At 45.1% G+C, this 25,382-nt stretch overlaps 1 protein-coding gene across 1 annotated transcript in view; it reads right to left on the bottom strand.

Moving 5' to 3' along the window:
* The window catches only part of TPCN2 (two pore segment channel 2), a 235,845-nt gene that overhangs the window by 109,795 nt on the left and 100,668 nt on the right, over positions 1 to 25,382 (bottom strand). Inside the window, exons 7-9 of the mRNA XM_069221908.1 lie at positions 14,827 to 14,899; positions 7,855 to 7,954; positions 5,234 to 5,299 (exon numbers count right to left, since the gene is read on the bottom strand). Coding sequence (XP_069078009.1) covers positions 5,234 to 5,299; positions 7,855 to 7,954; positions 14,827 to 14,899 — 239 coding nt within the window. The remainder of the gene's footprint in view (positions 1 to 5,233; positions 5,300 to 7,854; positions 7,955 to 14,826; positions 14,900 to 25,382) is intronic.

Raw genomic sequence — 25,382 nt, forward strand, 5'->3', positions numbered from 1 at the left:
AAAGGTACTATGGAGTTATCGTCCATGTAAAACACGCCATTGTTCCGAGTGCTAGGCACCATCCATCTGACAATGCCGTTCCCTATTATCATATTACCCTTATGTGAATGTTAGGCTTTCTGAACTAAAGTCACATCTAATGCTCTCCATTGCCGTCTTCTCAAATCTAAAGTATATTAGAACATTGGAATGTTGGGAGCTCCATTGGAGACAATGGAGTGTTCTGGGCTTCTAATGTCTGGTAAAATTCTGGAGCTCCAACATTCCAATGTTTTGTTCACAGCAACAGCTGTGAACAAAGGCCTCACGGAGCCAGAGGGGATTTTAATCCCCTTGGGCTCCGTGCGAACTTGGTTTTATTTATTAGAACATTCTGCCCTCTAGTGGCAGAATGTTCCAATAGCCTTATAGACCTTCGTAGCTGGGCTATACCGGCCATTAAAGTCCCGCTCCCTTGTTAGAGGCCCTCGCCTTTGGCTCAGGCCGTTAACGCTGGAACGGGCTTTTAATGGCCGATATAGACTGCTACGGCGGGTTCTAAGGCTATATAATAATATCACAGCTGGGGCTTCAGTGCTTGGAAAGAATGCTGGCAACTCCATGGCTTAAGTGACATGGTACAGTGACCCTACCTTTGGTAAAGATGTGGTGTGAGTTCTGAGAACCGAACAGTATTTATAAATCTGTACAATTGTTTTTTTTGTTGTTTTTTTTTTGTTTTTTTTAAGGTGATCCAGCAAACTTCGGGAAATCACCTAAACAAATCGATCACTTTAAGACTGCTACTGAGAAGGCCAATTCTTTAATTTGGTATTTCTGTTTTCCTTTAAAAAGTCAGTGACACGGACCTAATGAGAACTGCATAGAAATCCAGGATGGTGGCAGCAACCTCTTTGCAGGATCCATCTTTCAAGTCTTTCAAGGAAAAGCTACACGGAATGGAGTTCTGAATAAACAAGTTTGTTCTTTCTTATAAAGACGATAAAGCTGCTAAAAAGTACCATCAACAATGTACCAACCAAATATTTCACTCAAAGTGGTAGGAATTGAAATAAGTCTTTTACCCAGATCAGTAATGAGGAGAGATCTCTCTGCATGCCATGCCACAACCCCTTTCCTCTTCAGTGTAAATTAATCTTCAAATGTAACTTCTAGTTTCTTTAAGGATAGCCATATATCTTGCTACATATTGAAATTCTAGAACCTCAAAAGCCTGGCTCCTACATTCAGTGAAAACAGATGATGGACGGAATGCAGAGAAAATCAAACATTCACCCCCCAGTCACAGATCTGTGTTTAATCCATCAGTTTTTTTGCTTGCCATGCCATTCTAGTTTGGACGCAGCCATATGCAAATCAGTCTTAACCCTGATCCCCATGGGAACAGTCCAGCCCGAACTGCCAGGCCAGGTCCTTCCTGGACCAGAAAAAAAACCATCCTGGGACCGGTTTCAGGGTATCACCCATCCTCAGCCAGGCTAGCATGAATCTGGTGCCATAGCAAGCACGGGACCCACATCTGGGCATACCCTGGCATGGCAGTTCGGGCTGGACTGTTCTCATGGGGAACAGGGTCAAGACTGATTTGCGTACGGCTGGGTCCAAACTGGGGTGGCATGGTGAGCAAAAGAACGATGGATTAAACCCAGATCTGTGACGGGGGTGAGTGTTTGAAAAGTTTCAACACTCCGTCCATCATCCTTTTGTGTTGCTAAAGTTGCCGTAAGTGGGAAGGCTATGCCCAGACGTGGGTCCCGTGCTCATTGTGCCACTGGATTCGAACTAGCCTGGCTGATGAATGGTGATACCCTGAAACTGGTCCCAGGATGCTTGTTTCCGGTCCAGAGAGGACCTGGCCTGGCAGTTCGGGCTGGACTGTTCCTATGGGGGGAAGGGGGGGAAGACTGATTTGCATAAGGCTGGGTCCAAACTGGGGTGGCATGGTGAGCAAAAGAACTATGGATTACACCGAGATATGTGACTGAGGGTCAGTGTTTGAAAAGTTTCAACACTCCGTCCATCATCCTTTTGTGTTACTACATTCAGTAACCCACGCTCCAGGTGTAATATTGTTACAAGAAGCACAGTAAGCCATGATGAAGTAACTTCTAAAGCGGAACATCAGACGTGTTCTTAAGATTCATAAACCATCAAAATCTTGGGCTTGTGAGTGCAACAAACTTCATATACATGGTTTAGTGTCTGTCCTTCCTGACCACCTGGGAAATCTCTGGTATTGAAAAAACTTTTCCTGTAGATCTCTCAAACCAAGCCTAATCCTAATAGTTGGACTCCGACTTAATCTGGTTCCTTTTAAAAGAAAAACAGTTCTAGAATAAAGAACAAAAAGCAGAAATGTGTCTTGCCACTTCTGGTCAGTGCCCCACTCATGCAACACCTTCTTTAGTAGGTGTTCAATTACCATGTATTTGATTATAGTCTGCAAGTACTGACTGAGCATTTTGCTAGACTATCACCTGACGTGCTGAGTGTTCCCACTGACGTGTATTCAGTCATAAATGTATTATTCAAGTTGGGGATGAATCTCTCCTCATTTCAGCCAGTTATACATAGTGTGGTGAATCACCTGTCTGGATTGTTGTGTTGGAAATACTGTAACACATTCAGGCTGTCTCAGCTATTGACTTCCTGTACACAGATATCTAGGCTGAAGTCCTCAATTGACCACCTGCCCTGTACTGTGATGTGATGTGGTGTGGTGTCTAGGGTATCGGCTTCCCATCCTGTAAGGGAGGTACATGTTATGGTCATATAGATAGAGGACTGAAAGAAAAAAAAAAAAAAACTTATCTGCCAATATGACTCATCCTGACAACTCTGCGACAAAAAGATGCCAAGTCATTCTGCAGTGGCCTCATGTGGGACCTGGTACATTCAATCAAATGAGTAAGCAGTGCTAGAATTCCCAAAGACTGTTTTACGATCATCACTGACCAAGGTTGATTTACGGTGAAAGGGAAATGTTTCTCTGGTGCATCATTACCATACCTATATCAAGGTAAAATAATTACCATATTAGGTCTAAACTCATTCACACACACACACAAAAAAAAAAAAAAAAAAAAAAAAAACAATTGTTGAGAGTTTGACTCAATTATTCCAATGACACCATAAACCTTAAGTTGAATATCAAGTGACTCACTCAATCAGTTCTGAAAAGAAGCCTTGTTCTTCACCATATCACCTCAATATGGATACACATGGATGAATTATCTGTATTAAGTATGGCAACCAATGCCAGACAATCAGCAGACACTCTAGAAACATAACTTTGAAATGTCTGGGTCCCTCAACATTGTCCCACACATCATTTCAGCAGAATAATGCTGCGGATACAGCAACTAGCCAAGAAATGGAAGCTCCTGGCTCACATATATTCCCCAAAAAAGCAATTTTTTCCCCTGTCTGGTGGGAGTTCCATAGTGGCACCTGAGTTGACTGCCAATGTCCCTGCAGTGGTGATAATCAGTGACTTAGGCTGCAGACGTCCATTTATGTAGGTCAGAGTTTGTAGTTGCATTCAATTGTGGGTGGGTTAGAGCACACAGTTTCCAGCCAATGTTTAGAAACTCAGAGGCATTTGGAGGTTCCGATTTCATCCATACATACAAGCATATTCCAGATCATTTTTTATCTGGCTGAAAAGGTTTCACAGGATAGCAGTCATTGGCTGCCTCCATGGCAATCCAACACTTTCAAATTGATCTGTTCTCTATAGTTTCTCTTAATCAGGAAGATATTGAAGTTCAGCTTTTCTGATAGAGGCCTTTTACCTCCAAATCTGGATTTTGTGGCACTGTCCAACATGATAGATTAGTGGCTATCTCAGGGTTTTTGTTTGAGGGGAGGGAATTCTTTCAATAGAAAACATCTATCTATAGCAATATTTTAAGACCACAACAAAACAATGCCCAAGACTTGATGAACCTTTCAGCACTGTAAAGTAGTTTCAGCACGAGATTATTGGTAAGTACGATTGATCATCTACAGTTCAAGGCTAATGGGTTCATTTCAGTCCCTGCTATGGTTGTTTTTTGTATGTTATTTCGGTGCCAATACAAACTATTATTTTTGGTTACCTAAAGGACAATAGAGTCCATATATCACTACATGAATTGGGTTGGCCTAGATTTGGTTTCTGTTTCACAATCTCTTTTGTGTCATAAAAAGGTGGTGTTACATGGCTGGCTTACAAGTCTCTTAACTATAAAGAAGCCTGGTGAGAGTTGTGTAATAAGTGAAAGGTGAATCCTTGAATACTTGATCATCCTCTTTGGGTAGCTCAATATTTCTTCCTGTCCCTGCAGAACCTGTATTGTCAAGATCACATTCTGAGTAAGTTTGACAGCATCAAAGGACAAACTCCCAGCAGATCGCTCCTTCAAAATACTAGGTATCCATCTCATATTTCCTTTGCTTGTTTTCTAACATTTTGTCGTGGACATTTGATGCTGGTTGATTGCCAGTATAGAGTCAGTGCAGTAGAATACTAAGCCGAAAAGGAACATGTGAGGAACCATGTAGAGGGCAATGCCCACAAGTAAAAACACACTGTTCTGATACACTTATTGTTTAAGGCATATAGAATTTAAAGTGGCAGGTGCATACTGCCGTGCACAGTAGAAACACACTTATTGGAGCAGCACCTTAATGCTTTTCTTTGGTTAGCTCAAAAGGAGCGGTTATCTGGAACCACAGCAACCTTGACAACTTAATAGCATCAACTTCTTAAACATCTAAAGAAGGTGGATACATCAAAGGCAGCTGGGGAATCAAAGAAGAAAAGGGCCATTTCAGAGTTAGAGAATACATTACATCAAGTAGGGAGCTTCTTGGGGGTTCCTCCCTAATAAAGGTCCAATAGGTCTACAACTGGTTAACCGCTAACTCTGCTAGAACTGCTGTTTATGTAAGAGCATTCAGTAAGGGATGTTAGCTGGAGCACTAGACTGGATCAAGCTTAAGGAGATAGCTTTTGTATTGCATGGTTTATTATTTCTGTGGTGTGGAACCTGCAGAGCACTGAAACAAGGCACAGATACATTGAGCGGTGTTTGCAGGACTGAAGGAAGCAATTTATCACAGGAGTTATTAACGTGGATTTTGTGCAAAACAATATAAATCTACAAAAAGCTGCCTCTGCACAAAAAAAAAAAAAAAAAAAACACAGAAGTCCACAAAATGAATTAAGCAGCAATTACACCGGTCTTACCTATGACAGTAAAGACTATGAAGAAGAGGGAATAGGCTCGATTTTTGGAATACGCTGGAATCATCACTACAAGGAAGCAAAGGAGAAAGGGTTACACTGGTCGAAAATCAGTCTGAGTGAAAGATTCCTAGCAACTCACGCATCGCCACCCTTGTGGTATTCAGAAACACTTGAAAGAAAATGGACTGGAAACATGAGAAAGCACAGGTAGGAAATCATGTAACCCTATTATAAGACTAAAGAAACTTAATTTATAAAGACCACATAACTCCTGAATAGAACAAGTAATTGCCTAGTAACCCAACTCCATGTAAGCTTAAAAACACATAATGAAGGAAGGAAGTGGTTAGTCGAACACATTAAAACCAAATCTCTAATTTAAGGGTATGTGTGATTATATTGTCATCCCCAAAAGGCATATTTTCACCCAAAACCTCTCCGGGGCAGTTACAATAAATCAATTCTACATCTCGATGAACCAATGCAAAGTATACTGCAAAGTAGACTAGAATGATATATTTTTTTCGTCAATTGATTTGTTCACCTTAATTTCTTCCACTAAGCAAGACCCTTGCTGAAGCATGAATTCAGTTAACATGTTTTCACCCACCTGGGCTTTCTGCTAAACAGCCAGCTGCATAATGGAATCACAGATGCATACCTGTTATGTAAGATCAGGACTGTACAACCCTCTACAGCTCACACTCACACTGCTCGGTCTTGTGCATTGGTCTTGGGTGTTCGGGTATGCTGCACAACTGCAGGTGGCCTCACCACCAGGTATTCACGCTCAGCAGCAACAGCGGGCAGACACAGATCATTGCCCTTTAATACCCTTGCCATTCATCAATCATGTCACCTATGCCAATAAGCACAAATATTGTGGATGGATTGCTTTATCCGCTAGGTTGTTGTGTGCCTTTGCTCCAACTATGTATAACTTTTCAGACTAGATTGGCTCCTTTGTGCAATAATGGGTCCATTGGGAGTCAACAATTGCAAATTCTTAAAGCTAGTTTTGCTAGCAAACTCTGAGTACCAATGAAATTGATCACAGATGGAAATGTACAAGACCGCAATGACTAGTATACCTGATCACCCTGTATTTTTAAATTTGGTGACATGGGTCATCAGCTGTTGCTCCAAAGTGGAAACGCCAAGATTCCCCCATGTGACATTCTTGTTTAAGTGGATGAAACTGTTTAGTTACTACACAACATGCTTAATCCTTACTCAGCAGTACCATGCAGCAGGTACAGCTCCTCCGCTAGGTCAGAGGAGTGTCCCCCCCACCCCTGCCAGCAGCAGCTGCAAACCTTTTACCAAAAAAACATAATAGTTTATCGTTTTTTTGGTAAAAGGGGCGGGGCCACAGACTGTGACAAGCACTCAGGGGGAAATGCACATCACTGCGCCGTCTCGGCCGGCCAAATACACATGCGCGGTAGGCTCTCTCTCCAGCCCGGCACTCTGTTGCCGGGTCGGATAGAGCAGCCACAAGCTCCCAGTCTGCCTGGAAGCGCCTTGGCTGGGTGTTCCCAGCCAATCCTAAAGCTGCTCTGAGCAGCGTCAGGATCTGCAGGGCAGTATGGGAGCCTGTGCCTGCAGCCTGTCTGCGCAGGAGAGGAGCAGCGCGGTGGTGACAGCGGCGGCAGCCATGACGATTCAGGTAAGTTTTTTTTTTTTTGATTAATTCCACCTGACCCCCCAAAACCCCTCCCATGCCACTCTTCTTTAGCACCGCGAGTTGCACCTGCCATCCAAGCACAAAATAGCGGACCCACTTCCAAGGGCGCCAAAGGAATAATTAAATGCTTTGATAAAGCTTACTTCATAGCCTTCCTAGCCCTTCCAGATCGCCCAGTAACTTGTGTCGATTTTCTTTCGCAATCTACACCTTCATCTCATATTCCCAGTAACTCGTCTGTATTTATGAACATCTCTGAAGGGGTTATCAGTAGGTAGCCTGGTAGCACTTTGACTAAAAAAGGGGGCTTAAACATAGACATGATCATTTTTTGGGAATTTGACAAACCTGAAAAGGCGTGGTTATCAAAAGCTGAAGTGGCCTCCCAGGCCTTGCATTTTAAACTATTGATGATGTCTAAGGGATTTCTTCCACCAGTCACAGTCGTTCAGATAATGTGAAGCCAGGAACTCAGAGGTAACTTTTTCAGCTAACTACTCCCCGCACTCCTCTCCCAGTGCACCCTACCTTGTTTATTGCCCTGTCGCATCCTTGTCAGCAAATGGACTGTGCGGGGAGGGACAAGTTATTGTTTATGTGGTTTCGCCTGCTTATTGTGATTTGTGTGCATAAATGCAAGACTTCGTCAGTTAGTTCAATAATTACAAGTAACTTCATATTTAGGAGTTCAATTAAAGAGGGCGAAAAATGGAAACATCTGCAAGATAGATAATTCTGTGTATGGGTTACATTATGTTAGGATCACGGACATGAATACGAGTTCACGGACCGCGATGACACTGGCAAGAACCTTCCTGTAAATGTCAGTGATCTCATTATTTAAAATTTAAAAAAATGATTCAGCGCAGGCTGAGTGCCATCTCCCTCACCCAGGGGACACAAGGTCTGGCTCAGCGTGGAACACATGACTCACCATCAGGGTTATTTGCCGTAGTCAGCAGCACCAAGAGCGAGGTCATCGAATCGGGTAAGTTGCGGAAAAATCCCATCCATTCCTTGTCTATCTGAGCATCCTGTTTGCACAACGAAATAGCATGTTAGAGAAGAACCTGGGGCTTTTGTCACAGCATAGGTTTCACTCTCCACTCACAGTAATGGATGAAAATCCACATGTACAAAGTGTGAACTGGACTATTTCTGTGAACAGAACAGCCCGCAAGTTCATCATCATCATCGCTCGTTGTTTCATAAAGAATGAGGACATTATTGCTCTATCATTATGTTTAAGCATTTTGAGGATGGAAGATTGGCTTTTTGTCCAATTCTATCTCAATGCTTTGACACAGTGGCATCTGGAAAATATGAGCTACAACGGAGAACCAGACTTTCAAGATTCACCAAGAAACACTAGAACTCACAAATCATGCTGGAAAGCGTAAGAAGTGCCAGGTAACACAATGTAAAATGCCAATAAGAGATTTATCAGCGTAATCCGAGCTCCCTCAAAGGACTTATTTAAAGGCGTTTACCATGGCAGATAGGTCTTTAAAAGCTTTCAAACTGTTGACCTCCACTCCCAAACCTACCATGGGCACCAACAAATTCTGCTGTCAGCAGCAAAGAGAGGACGCCAAAGACCAACAGAGACAGAACCCTTTACCTTCATCTTTAATTCCACTTTGGATGCCCGTTTCCTAGTCAGATATCTTCCCCCTCGCCTCAGCAGTGAAACTGAGCTCACCCCCAAAATACCTGTGGTATCCTGTTACAAGAACCACAAGAAGCCTGAGTTTACAACCGGTTTTAAGCCCTAGTCTCTACTGAACACTTAGCCTGAAACCTTCATGAAGAGCCTTTAGGCTGTGCGATTGTCTGTAGTGCAATAGATGATCAACCAGCCCTTAACCCTCCATCAACATTATGAGAACTGATGCCACAGGCACGACATTACCTCAATGAGAGCCCAAATAAACTTTAACATGCAAGATCTGCCTTAAAATACCCTAATTACCAAGGCATCCTGGTAAACTTGGGCTTAGTTTGACTCGCATTAACATAGCTTTTACAATAAATTTTACAGTTGCACGGCCAATGTGTTTGGGTTCTCTAAAATATGAACAGGGTGGACAATTACAGCTCCACCTTAGGCCACCATCTTGCAGGCAGCAGGTAATGACTGGTGTTCAGTTCCTTGCAAGTAAGAATGCCTGCTGCAATGCTGAATATCTACGGCCCACCCAGACCTAATTCTTTACTATGCACTGGGTGGACAGATCAGACAGACCACTCTGATCTCAGAAAACACCATTAACTAATGATGGACATAAATGTCACCCAGGTGTCCATTAAATTTAGACTAAAAACGGAACTACTGACTTTAATCATTAAGTCCCCTCAGGCTAAATCATTAGGTTTATTTCTGACCAGGAAATAAATCAGAAGTCTGTAGACAAACTACCTGCCACTGACCACCTTGCACAATTAAGGCTAAACATCTGCTGAATAAACAAAAAGGCTTCCTATGTAATCATCTAAAATCTACCATGCTGCTATCTTCCCAGTCAAACTAGAATTTTCAGAGTTAAATCCTTCAGACCGTGATCTTTAAAATGCCTATAAAACTACCCTTACTAGCTGTCTTACTCAAAGCATTTGTTCCAGTGCAATCTCTACCATACACTCCAACAATGGCAAAAACACACACGTTATCGGCTCCAAATAACGCCTTAAAACAAATGGACTTCACAACTGCCTTTAGCCAATTGCCCTCTCCCCCCCACTGCAAAATAATTTTTTAGACTCCATTAGATTCAATCCAATAAATCTACCATGAATAAAGTCTGCTATAGTTTTCAAAGATTTCCACCTGTGACCTAGAGCTCACTTAACACTGTAAACCGCTACCTGGTCACCTTTGTTGGCCCAGTTTCCCTTAAACCAATTGCTAATTGGAGCTGCCCAGTCTTAAAAATTGCTGTGTTGACCTCCCACATGCTCAAATGTGAATAATTCAAGACCAAATTGAATGCCACTATCAATTCAGATTGTATCCAGGAAGAGAAATACAGCCAGGCCGACTTTCAGGTGTCAAATGATGATGATTGCATAAACCAATTTATTAGACCTCTCAGACAACGAGGCATCACAAACCATGAGACAAAAGGTGGTGCCTTCGATGCCTGCCAAGAAAATCCACATACTACTTTCTGGAGTACAGAACCATTCCTTGCTGTAATCTGTTCCAGAGCACTGGTGGCATGAGAAGGCTCTGTCTGGTTTCATCTTCTGTTCAATCTCTTACCAATGATATGTGGAAATCATAATATAATCCAATTTATGTTTCCATGACACCTAAATCCTCTGGGATTGGATCACCCTGATCTCTGTACTTCCAAGAAATAAATGGGTGGATGTGTATTAACTGGCTGAGAATGTGTGTCATCAGCCAATAGTGCTCTGCATTGGCTTTCAGTCTCAGGTGACGTTACTTTTAACATTTTGTACATTATGCCTAACAGCCTACATCAACTCACTCCAAGATATTCCCCTTTTGAAGTTCTGCATCAAGAGTGTGCACTAATGCTTCAATTGTGCTTCCCAAATACTTCAGTACATAGGGAGGTGGCTCCTTCTTAGCAGAATATTTTGTGGGGAATTCCTTTCTAAGTGACATCAAGGTCTCAAACACAATTCTAAGCTTGAGGAAAAAACTCATGTCTTACTTATTTAGCTAGGTGTTATTTGGATTAGATACAAGAAGACCCATGTGGGAAGGAGAAAAGGGTGTGCTATATAAACGCTGCCAACCAATCAGGGTAGACCCTTTCAAAACAGATCCCCTTATCTGGTAAAAACTCAGTCTTTGGTTGTACCCTAGCCTTTTTCCACTGGCCCTTATTCAGTGTCTCCCATATTGGCATAATATGAATGGACTTCTATCTCCAAGTCTAGCTAGATCATGTTTCTTTCCATCCTTAAATGGGCCTGCTATAACTGCTAGAATGTCATCTTGACTGGAGTAGGACACTACCTGGTGTTCTTCCTGATCAACTACAAAGTCCACAACTGGTTAATAAAACTGCAACATGTTAAAATATGCATAATGTGCCTGTGAAATGCTTCACTGGGTTACCTCAACTTGACAAATCATCTAATGAAACTTTGCTTAGGAACTACGAGATTATTAGATCTCTCCACTATTTCTCATATCCCAGACTATGTGAATCTAAACTACTGTATTACTCGTCACAATATTACTGATGCAGACTTAACACCACAATAGTGGCTCTGCAGTAGCCTCTGCACCTCCTTTAGACAATCATAAGCCTTTTCCAGACATGATCTTCTGAAAAGGACCAGTATCCAAGCTGGGGACTCACTAAAAACCTGTGCAAGCGTAGCAACTTCCTTTGATTTATTTAGAACGCTTTTCCTTTCCACATAATATCCCCAATGTGTCCTTTCACAGTCTCATCAAAACTTGTGTACGTAGGTCGTCCCATTTGTTTCATAGCCTCCAGCGGATTTCTCCTTCAAGAGTATGAAGCAGGTGGTGTCTCAGTGATTGCCTCCTTGGCTCCTGTTCAAGTGACCTTAAACACTCAGTTATATTCTCTGATCTCTTCACATCAGTTCAGTCGCAGATGGTAGCGGCATTTACAAAAAAAAGAGCGACTTCCCCTTTAGACCACTGGCACAGTGAGTGGTAAAGGCACTGTTAAGGGCAGGCCAGTCTATGAATACTTGTGGCACTCTACTAGTCATCCTTACCAACTTTCGAGCTAAAATTCTTCACCACAGGCTTTGCCTTTTGTCATACAGGCAGTATCCAGCCCAGACTTCTCCCTGTGGCCCACATCAAGGAGGCCTCACTTTCCTAAGGGTCTTGTAGCTGGAAGAGTGCTTGCACTGTCTGCTATAATCTGGGTACTCACACCAATGCCTGGCTGTTGGCTTTTTTTGGGCCACAGGTGAAAACATACAACTGGTGTGTGATCTTAGCTAAAGCTGTTGACCTGCAATAGCCAAATGAGGTTCGCTTTCAGTTCCAGATATGGACCTGAAACACCCAGCTGAGCTGTAGTTTCAGCTACTAAAAAGCAACAGCCAACTGGTGCATTTGTATTCAATTGCACCTTCTGACTTGCAATAACCAGCCTATGTGAGCTTTACTTTCAGCTTTGCCTACAGGACTTCAACAGTCTGCTGATTTAAGCTTTGAGATAAAGACAGACACGCACCTGTAACAGCAAACCGAGGTTTGGTTTCAGATAGCCGGTGGCCCTTAAAGTCAGCCAACCAAGGTGTACCTACAGCTACTGACCTACCACAGCCACGGTATGGCATTAGCAATAACCTAAAACACCCATCTGAAGTGTTCTTCTAGCTTTTGGTCATATCATGTTGATTTATATTGAGCACTAATAAGAGAGGGTATCCAGGCACTACAGCGTGTGAGCAGATTTGTGGTCCCCAAGGTGCCCATACGAAGAGCCAGGTCTTCAGCTTCTAGCAGACCTCAAAAGGTGAGGAGGCGCTGATGTGCTGAGGGAGGTCGTTCAATGTCTTGGGTGTGATGTAGCAGACTGAGCGACCTCTAGCTTTGCTTATCAGGGATTCCCCTGTGTGAGAATGACGTAGAGCACAGATGTCTAGTGGGTTGGTAAAAGTGTGTGCAGATGTTCAAGTATTCTGGTCCTATGGTGTGTAGGGCTTTATATGCGTGCGTGAGAAGTCTGAACTAGCTGCACTTGTGAATGGGGAGTCCGTGAAGCTCTCTGAGGTGTGGTGTGAAGTAGGTGCTGCATGGGGGGTCTTGCAGCACTGTTCTAGATGGTACTCTGGAGTCTGTGTAGGCATTGTTTTGAGATCCCGGAGTAGAGAGCGTTGCCACAGTCCACCTTGTCGGTGATGAGAGCTTGTCTGACGACCCATCTGGTGTTCCATGGCCACCATTTGAAGGTTTTTCTCAGCATGCATAGAATGTGGAAGCAGGAAGTGCACACTGCATTGACTTGCGGCGTCATGTTGAGCATGTCGCCGAGGATGATCGCTAGATTTCCTGCATGGTCTGTGGGTGTAGGTTATAATCCAAGCTCAGACGGCCACCAGGTGGAGTCCCATTGGGAGGTATCGTTGCTGCAGATCAGTACTTTCGTCTTGTCAGAGTTGAGCTGCAGGCAGTTGATTTGCATTCAGTCTCCTACCATAGTCATGCAGTTGGTTCTGGCGGAAGTTGTTTTGTCAGTCAGGGAAAGGACGAGTTGGGTGTCATCGGCCTAGGAGCTGACTGTGATGTCTTGTGATTCGATGATGTTGGTGAGCGGTGTCATATTTTGACAAGGGTGGGGCTGAGAGTCAATCCCTGTGGGACACCCCATATCATTTTCTTGGTCTCTGATGTGAAAGGGGGCAGCCTGTACATTTGGATTCCTCCCCTGATGAAGAACAGATCCATTTGAGTATTCCAGTCTTGTGGTATTTTCAGATGGGTTTTATGTGAGAAAATGTCAAAGGTCTCCGAAAGGTAGAGCATGATGAGATTCGCTGTTTCGCTACGGTCCAGGATGATTTGAATGTCATCGGTGGCCACAATGAGTGCTGTTTTGATGCTGTGGTTCTTTCTGAATCACAACTGAGCATGGTCTAGAAGATAGTGAAGTTTGAGGTCGGTTGCGAGTTGCTTCCCAGCTGCAGGCCAACAAGGGCTATCATGCACTTTGAAGCTCTGACTTACCGTAGACAACTTGTGTGCTTTCAGATACGGAGCTACAAAAGCCAATGGATACTTGCTTTTTCCTACTAAAGCCAAGTGACATATGGTTTCAGTCTGTGCACTAAAACAGATAACTCATAGTATTCACTTTACTATCCCACCTTCCAATTGTAAAATAATGCTCATCTACTCCCTGCCCTGCATAGGCAACTAAGTTAGTATTTACGATTTCTTATAAGTTCTCTCCCCCCCCCTCCCCCCAGGTGGCATCCGGGTGAAACACTGAAAGACTTCAGCTGGAAGCTTACGAACAACAGCTTGCATGCAACTTCACTTCCATTCTTACTAAAGCCAACCAATAACGTCTCCTGCCACCATACCAAGACTAACAGAATCTAGATTCCACCTGACCATATACAACTAATTTCAGCTCAAAAACGAATATGAAACTATCTATTGCAGCTTCTGAGGGGCCCAGGTCATCGCTTAAATACCTGGCTCAAAATCTCTTTTGGTAAAAGAGAAAGAGTAGCACAAGGACATGGGGTGAATACAGGGAACTTGGTACGTGGAGGTAAGGATACACCTAAAACATTTAGCAACTCATTACAAGTGGCCTGCTAAATGGGCCACTTTTCCCACACACTGGGAGGTAGGATAATGGGGATTCCTGGGTACCAGGGGTAAGAACAATTCAGCCAATTGAGAATTGGATCCTGAGGATCCACTAAGAAAGGAGGAACTACATGGGGAAAGCTCTAACTCCAGGTGCGATGCCCCCAGTTATTCCTCATGTAGGGCCGATCTTTAGCAGACAAAATTTCCAGGTGAAAGTTAAGAGATCTGTGGTGTTTCTGCAGCTCTCATAATTCTGATGGGGCCAGTAACTACTTTTACAGGCCCCACCGAAATTAAGAGGCCTCTCTTAATGAGAGCTTTAAAGCACGGTTATAATGCGCGATGGCCCTGTTCACACAAGTTAGTGGCCCATTCAGGAATGATAAAAAACATTGAAAACTGTAGAATCAAGTATGGAAACAGTTTAGCATGTGTTAATCTTCAAATAGTATGGTACTTTTAACTCCCAGAAGCACTGAAATAAACCGTATTAGGACTTCTGGGTGCAGGAAAACCCATAAAAGAGTCTCAGACTCCCTGTAATGGGGGCATCAGGTAAAGACTATGAGACAAGACAATCATTGCTAAAATGATAAAACGATGGTTGATTACCTTTTCTCTAGCAAAGAGCAGCATGGCAAACATGGTAAAGAGGCAGAGGTGAAGTGCCAGCAGCAACATGACGCTGTTGAGGAGAAAAACAGTCAATGTTTCCTCATCCTGGCTTTGCAAAACAAGCAGGTATAAATACTCTGCCAAAAGCAGGTTTGATATTTAGATTGGAAATTTCAACCTGATAATAAGAAACTAGTTACTTATCTGTAATAGTAGTTACACAGCTTGAAAGTCACCTGCAACATCCACATGCAAGTTTTTGATCATAGGTGTAGCATGACTCACTTTGTCATTGTCGACCGGAAGCCTTCAATGCCCCAAAACATGACCACCATTTTAGATGAGTTAATGGGATGCTCAATATCTCATCCACTGTTAGAAATGGGGTTTCTAGTTGGCTAAAATAAGCACCTAATCCAGGCAGAACCCACCCACTCTAGTCAGGACAAGGGAGTTACTCACCGAAGATGACCCCCGCTCAACCACTTGGTAGCTTAGCACGAGCAGTCAGGCCTATACTAGAGGTGATATGTAAAGTGTTTGCACAACACACACACACACACACACACACACACACACACACACACACACACCACGCGTGATGCGCTATCCCCACCACAAAGGAAACAACACCAAGTTATATAAAAATAAATGTATTGTACACATCATCATTAGACCAAACACAACATCTCAGTAATACCCTGTTACCAAGCAGTTGTCAGAATGTTACACAGTACGGTTACCCTGCAGAAATCAGCAGTAGTCACATAACACACAGGTTACTCATTATTCTGCAGGACAAACAGTAGTCAGGAACAACATTACCACAATAATGCACGTCACAACTTCCTCATAAATGCCCATATCAGGAACATTAGGAAATACATGGCAACTCATAAAAAAGGCAAGTTAGCATAAATGTCCAATAGGCATTAGCAAGCAAATGGCACGTCATAAAAACCAAACAGGTTAGCAGAACATTCACAGAATGTCCATAACGAATATGTGGCCATTCAAAGTACCTGTTTGTATCGGGATGAGGGCACCTCAAGAAAAACAGGGGGCCCTCCCCCAGCACTCAGTGCCCAATGGGTACCGCTTTTGTGACTTTTGGTTGGGGGGGGGGGGGGAGGGGGGGGCAAGCACCCCCTCCATTTTTGTATAGGGGCCCCTCCTGAGGCCTGCGCCCAAACCGGGTGGCTACAATCTCTGGGGCCCCCCAGGGCCACGACAGGCCCTCCCAGGGGGTTTCTGGGCTGGGGGGGGGGGGGGGGTCAGAGTAAAACAGCAAGAGGTGTCAATCGATGCAGGGGCACCTCCGATGAGGCTTTCTCCCCACCTGCGACCACTGACAGAAATAGGGGCCTGGTGGGGCGGGGGAACCTTTAATGAGGCTTCCTCCCCACCTGCCCTGGGAACCTGGACTCGCCCACACCCGATCTGGTGCATGAGTCAGCTGCAGCCCACCCAGACCGTCATTCCGTCAGGAGTCTGTGCCAGACAACTCCTGGGGGTGCTTATCGGAGCGTACTTCGCACCGGGGGCACGCTAGGAGCATGCTCACTCCAGGTTTCAAATCTTCATGACCTGGGGGTGCCAGATACCGCAGATCTGTCGGGCTTTGGGAAGTCACCCCAATCGGACTGTGGCTGTGATTTACTCCTCCGGTAGGCATGGAAAAGCAGTTTCCCAGCACTAATAACAGAAAACTGCAGCGCTTTCCCAAGCACTATCAATGATGAGCCAAAGCGCTCTACTAATAAAATCAAGCGCTCCTCATGTGCTTCAAGCAGACAGGGGTCAGTAGCAACAGCACCCAGACCCGGGACACTCTAATGCACAGGGCGGCAGGGCCCAGCAGCAGGCCAGCACAAAGGGGATGCAGACAGTGGCAGTTCCCCCTAGTGACCCGGCAGGTCACAGGTCAGCACAGCAGCAGTCCAAGGCGGTTCTTGGCGAGTCCCTCCAGCAGCATTGTGTGTCCAATTCCAAGTATGTTCCAATGTCTAGAGAGTTTCAAATTGTGGGGACAACCTCTATATGTATGCTCAGTTTTGCAAAGGTTTAAGAGAGAGGGGGAGAGGAGGTTCCATCCAGTTACAACTGGTTCTGGGAGTGTCCCTTCTCTCGTCTAGCATAGGCGCCAGACATCAGTTGGGGGGTAAACAAGCCCTTTGTGAGTGGCCAAGGGAGCCCTTTGTGGAAGGTCAGGGCACAGCCTCCCCTTCTCTCAGCCCAAGAAGACCATTCAATATGCAGGTTCAACTCGGACACCTCCACCCTCCGTGTGTACAGGCTGTTTGAAAAGTGTGCACAAAGCCCATCTGTCACTCTGCCCAGACGTGGACTGGAGTCAAGCTGCAAAACACCAGTGACAAGCCCAGAGAAATGCTCACTGTTAGACCTGGCAGCTTTTTGGCGTGTCTCCCCTGTCTTTTTGCCTTCTGACCTCCTGGTTTTGGACTCTGTTTTTGCTGGATTACTGTCTCTGCGCATTTCACCACTGCTAATCAGTGCTAAAGTGCAAGTGCTCCCCATATAAATTGTACTGTGGACTGGTTTATCCATAATTGGCATATTTGATTTACTAGTAAGTCCCTAGTACAGTGCACTAGAGGTGCCAGGGCCTATAAATCAAATGCTACTAGTGGGCCTGCAGCACTGGTTGTGCCAACCACATAAGTAGCTCTATGATCATGTCTCAGACCTGCCACTGCAGTGTGTGTGTACAGTTTTGACTGTAACTTCGACTTGGCAAGTGTACCCACTTGCCAGGCCTAAACCTTCCCTTTTCTTACATGTAAGACACCCCTAAGGTAGGCCCTAGGTAGCCCCCAGGGTAGGGTGCAGTGTATGGTTAAGATAGGACATATAGTAATGTATTTTATATGTCCTGACAGTGAAATATTGCTAAATGTGTTTTTCACTGTTGCAAGGCCTGTCCCTCTCATAGGTTAACATGGGGGCTACCTTTAAATCTGATTAAAGTGTAGATTCCCTTTGGGAGCGGATGGACATGTGGAGTTTGGGGTCTCTGAGCTCACAATTTAAAAATACATCTTTTAGTAAAGTTGATTTTAAGATTGTGCGTTTGAAAATGCCACTTTTAGAAAGAAGGCATTTTCTTGCTTAATCCATTCCGTGACTCTGCCTGTTTGTGGATTCCCTGCCTGGGTCAGTTTGACAGTTGGGCTGTTCACACCTCTCCTCTAGACAGTGACACAAAGGGGGCTGGGGTGTAGCCTGCATATCTTGATTAGCCATCTGTGCTGGAGGGGACCCCCTGGTGCGTGTCTGGGGCCTGGCCTTGTCAAGGAAGGATCTTGCAAACACTTGAGACTGCTTTGAAGTTTACAAACTTCAATTGCAGAAGTGGGTATAAGAAGAAGACCCAAACCCCCAGACTTTTAGAATCTGTCTGGAATCAAGAGGAACCTCTACCCAGGAGAAGAGCTGAAGGAGGAGTACTGTCCCTTTGCTGTGTTGCTTTGCTGGACTGGCCTGCAGTTGCTGCTTCTGCCTGAAAAGAGTGCAAAGGGTGAACTTTGCTGTGTGTCCTGCTTGAGAAAATTCACCAAGGGCTTGGAGTAGAGCTTGCCTCCTGTTGGAAGTCTCAGGGACACCAAAGACTTCCGTTTCCTCGACCTGCAGCACTGGGAACTGTGTGTTTTGTGCTGCTCAAGAGGAGAAACCACTGCGACGCCGCAAACGACGCCACTGGCCTGCACCGTGACCTTCCCGATGCCGCACGGAGTCGCATTGCCCCGCTTCGCACCGCGACCCTTGTCTCACTGACGCCATCATCGGACGACTTCACCGAGCCACTGCTCGCACCGCGACCTGAGGGCCCCGCACTCCGGCGTTACCTGCTCACACCACAGTCTGGGCATCCCCGACAACGTCGCTCCTGCTGACACCGGCACCGTGGCCTGTGGACAACGCTCGTGAGGGTCACAAAGCACCGTCCCATCCCGCACCGCTGGCTTGGGCCTACCGACGACAGCGCTTCCGCAACGACAACGCTGCTGCCTGCACCGTGATCTGTGGACACCGCACATTGCACCGCCCCACTTCACCCCGCAGCCCTGGTCTCACCGACGCCGCTGGACGCCGTCACCTGCACCATGACCTGTGGGCACCGCACGTCGCATTGTCCTGCTTCGCACCGCAGCCTCGACGCCATCCCCACCAGCGCACCTGATTTCATCAGCCCGGAGTTCGATCCCCGAGGTGTGTGATTTCAAGGGCCCGACGACTCCTGCACTGACTCCGGAACCCACGCCACTCTCCGGAGCTCACCGCTAGGGTCACGACACCCTGCGAATCCAAGGTACTGTTTGTGGGTCTTCCCGACACCGCAGCTGGCCCGCGACGCCGAGGCCAGCCTGAACTTTTGGTTTTGTTGTTCACGACGCCGTGATAGCCCCAGGTGGAGTTATCGACTTCAGGGAACTGTGTTGTTAAGTACATCTTGCAGCATTCCTATTTTTATTACTGTATGTTGGATTTTTATCGTATTTGGTCTTGTTTTATATGGATAAATATTGGCTATTTTTCTAAAACTGGTGTGGTGTCCTTTTGCAGTGTTTTCACTTATTACTGTGTGTTATGTGCAAATGCTTTACACATTGCTTCTGAGATAAGCCTGACTGCTCGTGCCAAGCTACCAAGGAGGTGAGCAGGGGTTATCTGAGCGCCCTTATCCTGACTAGAGTGAGGGTCCCTACTTGGACAGGGTGCAAACCGACTGCCAACTGGAGACCCCATTTCTAACACTCACTTTCTAGAAGTGACATTTCTGTAATGATAATTTAAAAAAAAAAAAAAAAATCCACCTACCCCAGAAAGCAGTATTTCTCACTACCATTACAACCATACCAAACATGCCTACGCTACCCTTCATAAATAAGACAATACTCCCTAGACATAGGTAGGGCATTTCCAATGCAGTCCTATGAGGAGGCAGAACTCACAGCAGTGAGAAACCAAACAGGCTGTTTGTCACTATCAGGACAGGCCACACAATCAGGCAAATGTCCTGCCTTCTACATGCATAACACTCTGGCCATAGGGCTAGCTAGGGCCTACCTTAGGGGTGAGTTACATGTAGTAAAAGGGGAATTCTGGGCCTGGCAACTAAATGTAGATGCCAGGTCCCCGTGGCAGAAAATTGCGCATTCATGCCCTGCACTAGCATGCCTGAGACTGGTTTGAAAGGCTACTTCTGTGGGTGGCGCAAGCAGCACTGCAGGCCCACTAGTAGCATTTAACTTACAGGCCCTGGGTATAGAGATACCACTGTACAAGGGACTTACAGGTAAATTAAATATGCCAATTAGGTATAGGCCAAGCATACAAACTTTAGATGGGAGAGCACCTGCACTTTAGCACTGATCAGCAGCGATAAAGTGCTTAGTCTTAGAGCCAACAGCAAGAGGTCATTAAAAATAGAAGGTAGGAGGCAAAAAGTCTGGGGATGAACCTGCAAAAGGGCCAGGTCCAAAACAACCCCCCACCAGCCTAAAACCAGGGGAGACCAATCAATCTTGATGGGCTTCCCTGGTTAGGGCAATAGAAGATGGACCTTGGCCCGCAACTGCAGGGGCACGCTCCAGTTCTACGCAACTCTGATCCCAGTTGGGTCCCTCTGTCAATGCTTCCCAGGCAACCTAAGCTAACCCACAGGGTCTCCCTAGCTGCCAGTGGCCAGAACCAGGCCATCTAGGGGCCTCTGGTCTCTGAACCACACTCCACTTCCCACCAGTTCAGGGAGTCTAACCTGTCACTGGTCTACCAACCTAGGGTCTGCACCCATAGGTTCCACAGGGGCTAAATGTGAGGCTCTTCTCCCCCCTCCCCTCCTTGTAAGGTCTTGCCACCCTCTCCTAGGAGTGGTACCACCAGAATCCAGAACTGTCAGGGTGCTGGGTACAGCCATCCTGCACAATTCTCCCATCAGCCCAGTGTTAGACTTTTCATCCTTGGCGTGGTTTCCCTTAACTTTTTGCCTTTGTTCCCCAGGTTGTTGATGTGTGCTGGACTCTGATTTTGCTGTTTTTGTTACTCTGGGCACTTTACCACTGCTAACCAGTGCTAAAGTGCAAGTGCTCCTTTACAAAATGTGTATGTAATTGGCTTCTCCATGATTGGCATATTTGATTCACTAGTAAGTCCCTAGTAAAGTGCACTAGACGTGCCAGGGCCAGTAAATCAAATGCTACTGGTGGGCCTGCCGCACTGGTTGTGACACCCACATAAGTAGCTCTGTAATCATGTCTCAGACCTGCCATTGCAGTGTCTGTCCGTGCAGTTTTAACTGTACATTCGACTTGGCAAGTGTACCCACTTGCCAGGCCTAAACCTTCCCCTTTCTTACATGTCAGACACCCCTAAGGTAGGCCCTAGGTAGCCCCAAGGGCAGGGTGCAGTGTATGGTTAAGGTAGGATATATAGTAATGTGTTTTATGTGTCCTAACACAGAAATATTGCTAAATTCGTTTTTCACTGTTGCAAGGTCTGTCCCTCTTGTGGGTTAACATAGGGGCTACATTTAATTCTGATTAAAGTGTAGATTCCCTTTGGGAGCGGATGGACATGTGGAGTTTGGAGTCTGAGCTCACAATTTAAAAATGCATCTTTTAGTAAAGTTGATTTTGAGATTGTGTGTTTGAAAATGCCACTTTTAGAAAGTGAGCATTTTCTTGCTTATACCATTTATGTGCCTCTGCCTGTTTGTGGATTCCCTGTCTGGGTCAGTTTGACAGTTGGGCTGGTTGCACCTCACACTAGACAGTGACACAAAGGGAGCTGGAGTGTAGCCTGCATATCCTGATGAGCCATCTGTGCTAGGAGGGAGGGGAGGAGTGGTCACTCACACCTGAAAGGGCTGTGCCTGTCCTCACACAATGCAGTCTCCAACCCCCTGGTGAGTGTCTGGGGCCTGTCCTGGCCAAGGTAGGATTTCACATTCAAGAGAGACTTTGCTTTGAAGTAGGCCTACTTCAAAGGAGAAAATGGGTATAAGAAGGGCACCCAAAACCACAGACTTTAGAACACTTCTGGAAACCAAGAGCAACCTATGCCTGGAGAAGAGTTGAATAGCTGAGGAAGAAGAGCTGCCCTGCCTGTGACTGTGCTTTGTGGAGCTATACTGCAGTTGCTGCTTCTGCCAGAGTAAGAGGGCAAAGACTGGACTTTGTGTGCCTTCCATCTTGGAGATCTCCAGGGCTTGATTAAGAGCTTGCCTCCTAAAGTTTGAAGTCTCAGGGACAGCAAAGACTTCTCTCTGCCTGCACCTGGAGTCTCTGGAGAGACTCCTACTCTGCCAAGTGGTGCCCATCCAGTTCATGGGATCCTGAAAGGAGAAGTTGGCAGCCTAAGAGGAAGAAATCCACGCACAGAGCACCGTGCGGGGTAAAGATCGACGCAACTCTGATCTGCGGCTAGGAAATCAACGCGCTGTTTACAGATCAGTCCCTCCACAGAGACTTGGTACAAACCTATGAAACACTACTTTACTTGCAACATTGAAGAGTGCCAAGAAAATGCAGGTCTAGTCAAGCAGCATATACCAGCAAGAACACTGGCTTCCTGAGCCTGGATTGTACTTTGTGTCCTGGGGGAATAAAGGGTTTAAGAGCCCGCTTTGTGCGTCTCTGGGGCACAATGGTTTTTGAGAAGGGGCCGCAGACACTTGTGCGCCCCCTTCTGTAATACTGAGAGCTCCGGCAGACATGTTTTTCCAGGGCTATAATGAGGGTGTTCCCCATCAGCATGAAGGCACAGGCCCATGCTAATCTGGGAATCTCTTTTCCTCTGCGCCTGCACCACACCAGACGTGGATACAAAGGCCAACAGACCCTTAGGAGGTCCACTGACAGTGCATCACAAAAAGGTGACGCATTATCAGTGCGCATCCTGAAGGCAGCCCTCTGGAGGGGTGAAAAACGTACTAAGGACCACTGAGACTTTACACTGTAGGCAGGTGCAGTCACTCACTGCATCTGCCTGCAGGGGGATCTCTAATCCCTATTCAAAGGGCAGGCGGGTTGCCACCTGCACAGAGAATCACAGGCAGGCTTTGAAGCAGATGCTCTGTAATTCATTGAATGTGTAGCCCTGGGGTCAGTGCATTCATTGGAATAGGGTGCACTGTCCTGTTGCGCACAGCACACCTCTTCAAAGGCGAGCCATAGTGCAAACGGGGACAGTGCAGCCTTTCAACAATACGGCCCCTGATGTACCCTGTGTTGGGCTGAAGTACTCCATGTAGCTTGAGAAAGCTGTAGCTTCCTGCCCTGTACATTTTCCTCTGGATAATCCTGCATTTAACCAACAATCAGGAAAGCCTACTGAAGAAGCTCCATCTTTTTCCATCATCAGAGTTGTCCAGGAGACATGGTTTAAACCTTATTAGTGTTGAACCCAGAGTGCCTGTATGTGCCTCACTTGCACAATGCTGAATCCCTTGCAAGAGAAAAGCTCTTGCAAATCAAGTGATGGGAGTTGCCACAAAAATGGGAACTGATCCAGGAGCAGCACCAATAGATAACGTTGGCCAGAAGGCCAAAGACATAGAAAATCTAAATTTTAGTAAATAGAACATACGAAGGGTCATTGGATTTTGGCACCGTCACATCACTGGTAAATGACCGAACTCCCCACCTCAGCTATCCATGTTGCTTCAGTCATCGCCCCCGCCCACCCATCCAACAATCCATATGTTGCTCCCCGCAAGCACTTCAAAAAATTATCTTGCACATTTTGTATTTCTATTTTCCAATCCAAGTTGGGTAGGCAAAAATAAATTTAAAAAAAAAAAAAAAAAAAAAAGGGGGGGGTGGGGGGGGCATCATTTTCCAGGCACATGCATGTGTAGTGTGCGCACCTACAAAATTAAGCAACTCATCGCTTCAGACTTTCTTATTTAGTCATCCTGTAAAGTATTGGGGATGCTGTACAGTATTGCTAAAAAAAAAAACTGATGAAGCCAAAACGTCTCAAAGGCAAGACTGTTTGGTACTTCTTCTGTCTAGAGGCAATTCATTTAAATTCTTCTGTCCAGAGAAACTGTTCTAAAGTGAATAGTCCAACATAAAGGTCAACCTGGACGAGTTAATATGAAGGAAGATGGACTAAGTGAGCAAATGGCTTCTGCATGCTTTCCACACCAAGGTTCACATTGCCAAAAGCCACATAAATAAACTAGTATCAATTACCTTACCCAGATTTAGCAATTCTATTGAATGTTATTCATGCCACCTTAATACAATCTCCATTCGGTTTAATTCTTGCATCGTTCACTTCTTGGCCCAGACTACTTGTCTAGCAAAAGCATGTGAACTCTTAGATCTTTTACTACAATATGTTCCTTCTAAAGGAAAAAAAAAAAAACTTGGCATATCTGCTGTTTGTATTGCAGAGTCATTGGGTGCAATCTTGTGCTACCACACGAGCATCCTGTGACTGTGGTTGGCTCTGGGGGTAGGAGAGGTAGGGCTGTGATACAACTACGAGCTCTGGTTATGGGGCACTGTGGAGGGGCTGCTTGATCACATGGTCCTGATCTAGGCAATCGAGGAGGTAAATCAATACAGTCAGCCAGTTAAAAAAATTAAATAATAATAAATAAATGGCCATGTGGCAACCCTAGATGGAGGTGCTGAAGCAGGTGTCTTTACTAAGAAATTAATGAGCGTTTGTGTAGTTTGAATAATGAATTATGTAGAAAATGAATAACGTAGAGAAAATAATGCACACGTTTGAAAATGTGACCTCGAAGAATGGCCACCAGTGTTCACGATATATAATAATTAATGATTAATTCTTATGAAATATTGAAAATGTATTAGATTAATATAATAGGTCATATTAAGGGTTATGAAGTATGCTCTAGTTTATTAATTGTAGGCCTTAACTTAGTGAGTGTTTTGTCCTATTTTGCCAGGCCTCGTGCAGAAGCTGTATTTCTTAGCGGTTGATAAAAATGCTGACAGAATTAACTCAACTGTGAAATGCCCATTGTCTTGTTGAAAGGGCTCAACCAAAGCTTTTCATGAGAACTGACAAACAGAAGATGATGTTTCTAGCAGTGTAACAATTTGAGTGTAATTTATGTGAGATGTACTTTCCCAGAACGCAAACAATGAAGACACTGACTGGAGATGAAGATGCAACAAAATTGTTACCCGACGAGCCGGATGATGAAGACATCATAAAGTGGACCAATCAACTTTTTGTGAAGAGCGAAATATTACAATTTATAGATTTGCTATAGAAATATTATTGGGTAGTGTATAAACGTATGATTGACTGACCAATAGAGAATTAGGGAATAGTTTAGATATAACAATGCAACAGATGGAAATTATTCCGATGATAACACCACACGTCTAGAGTGACTTTGGGAGAAGAGACTTTAGGAGAGAGTCGAGATTCAGTCTGTTATTGGGCTCATACTCTGAGACCCTGATGTTTTGCTGATCGACTGATGACCTGAGGACGAAGACGGATTCTGCTTGCTGACCCATACCGTGGATAGGTAGATATGACAA

Source organism: Pleurodeles waltl, chromosome 3_1 (genome assembly GCF_031143425.1).
Source record: "Pleurodeles waltl isolate 20211129_DDA chromosome 3_1, aPleWal1.hap1.20221129, whole genome shotgun sequence".
NCBI classification, from domain to species: Eukaryota; Metazoa; Chordata; class Amphibia; order Caudata; family Salamandridae; genus Pleurodeles; species Pleurodeles waltl.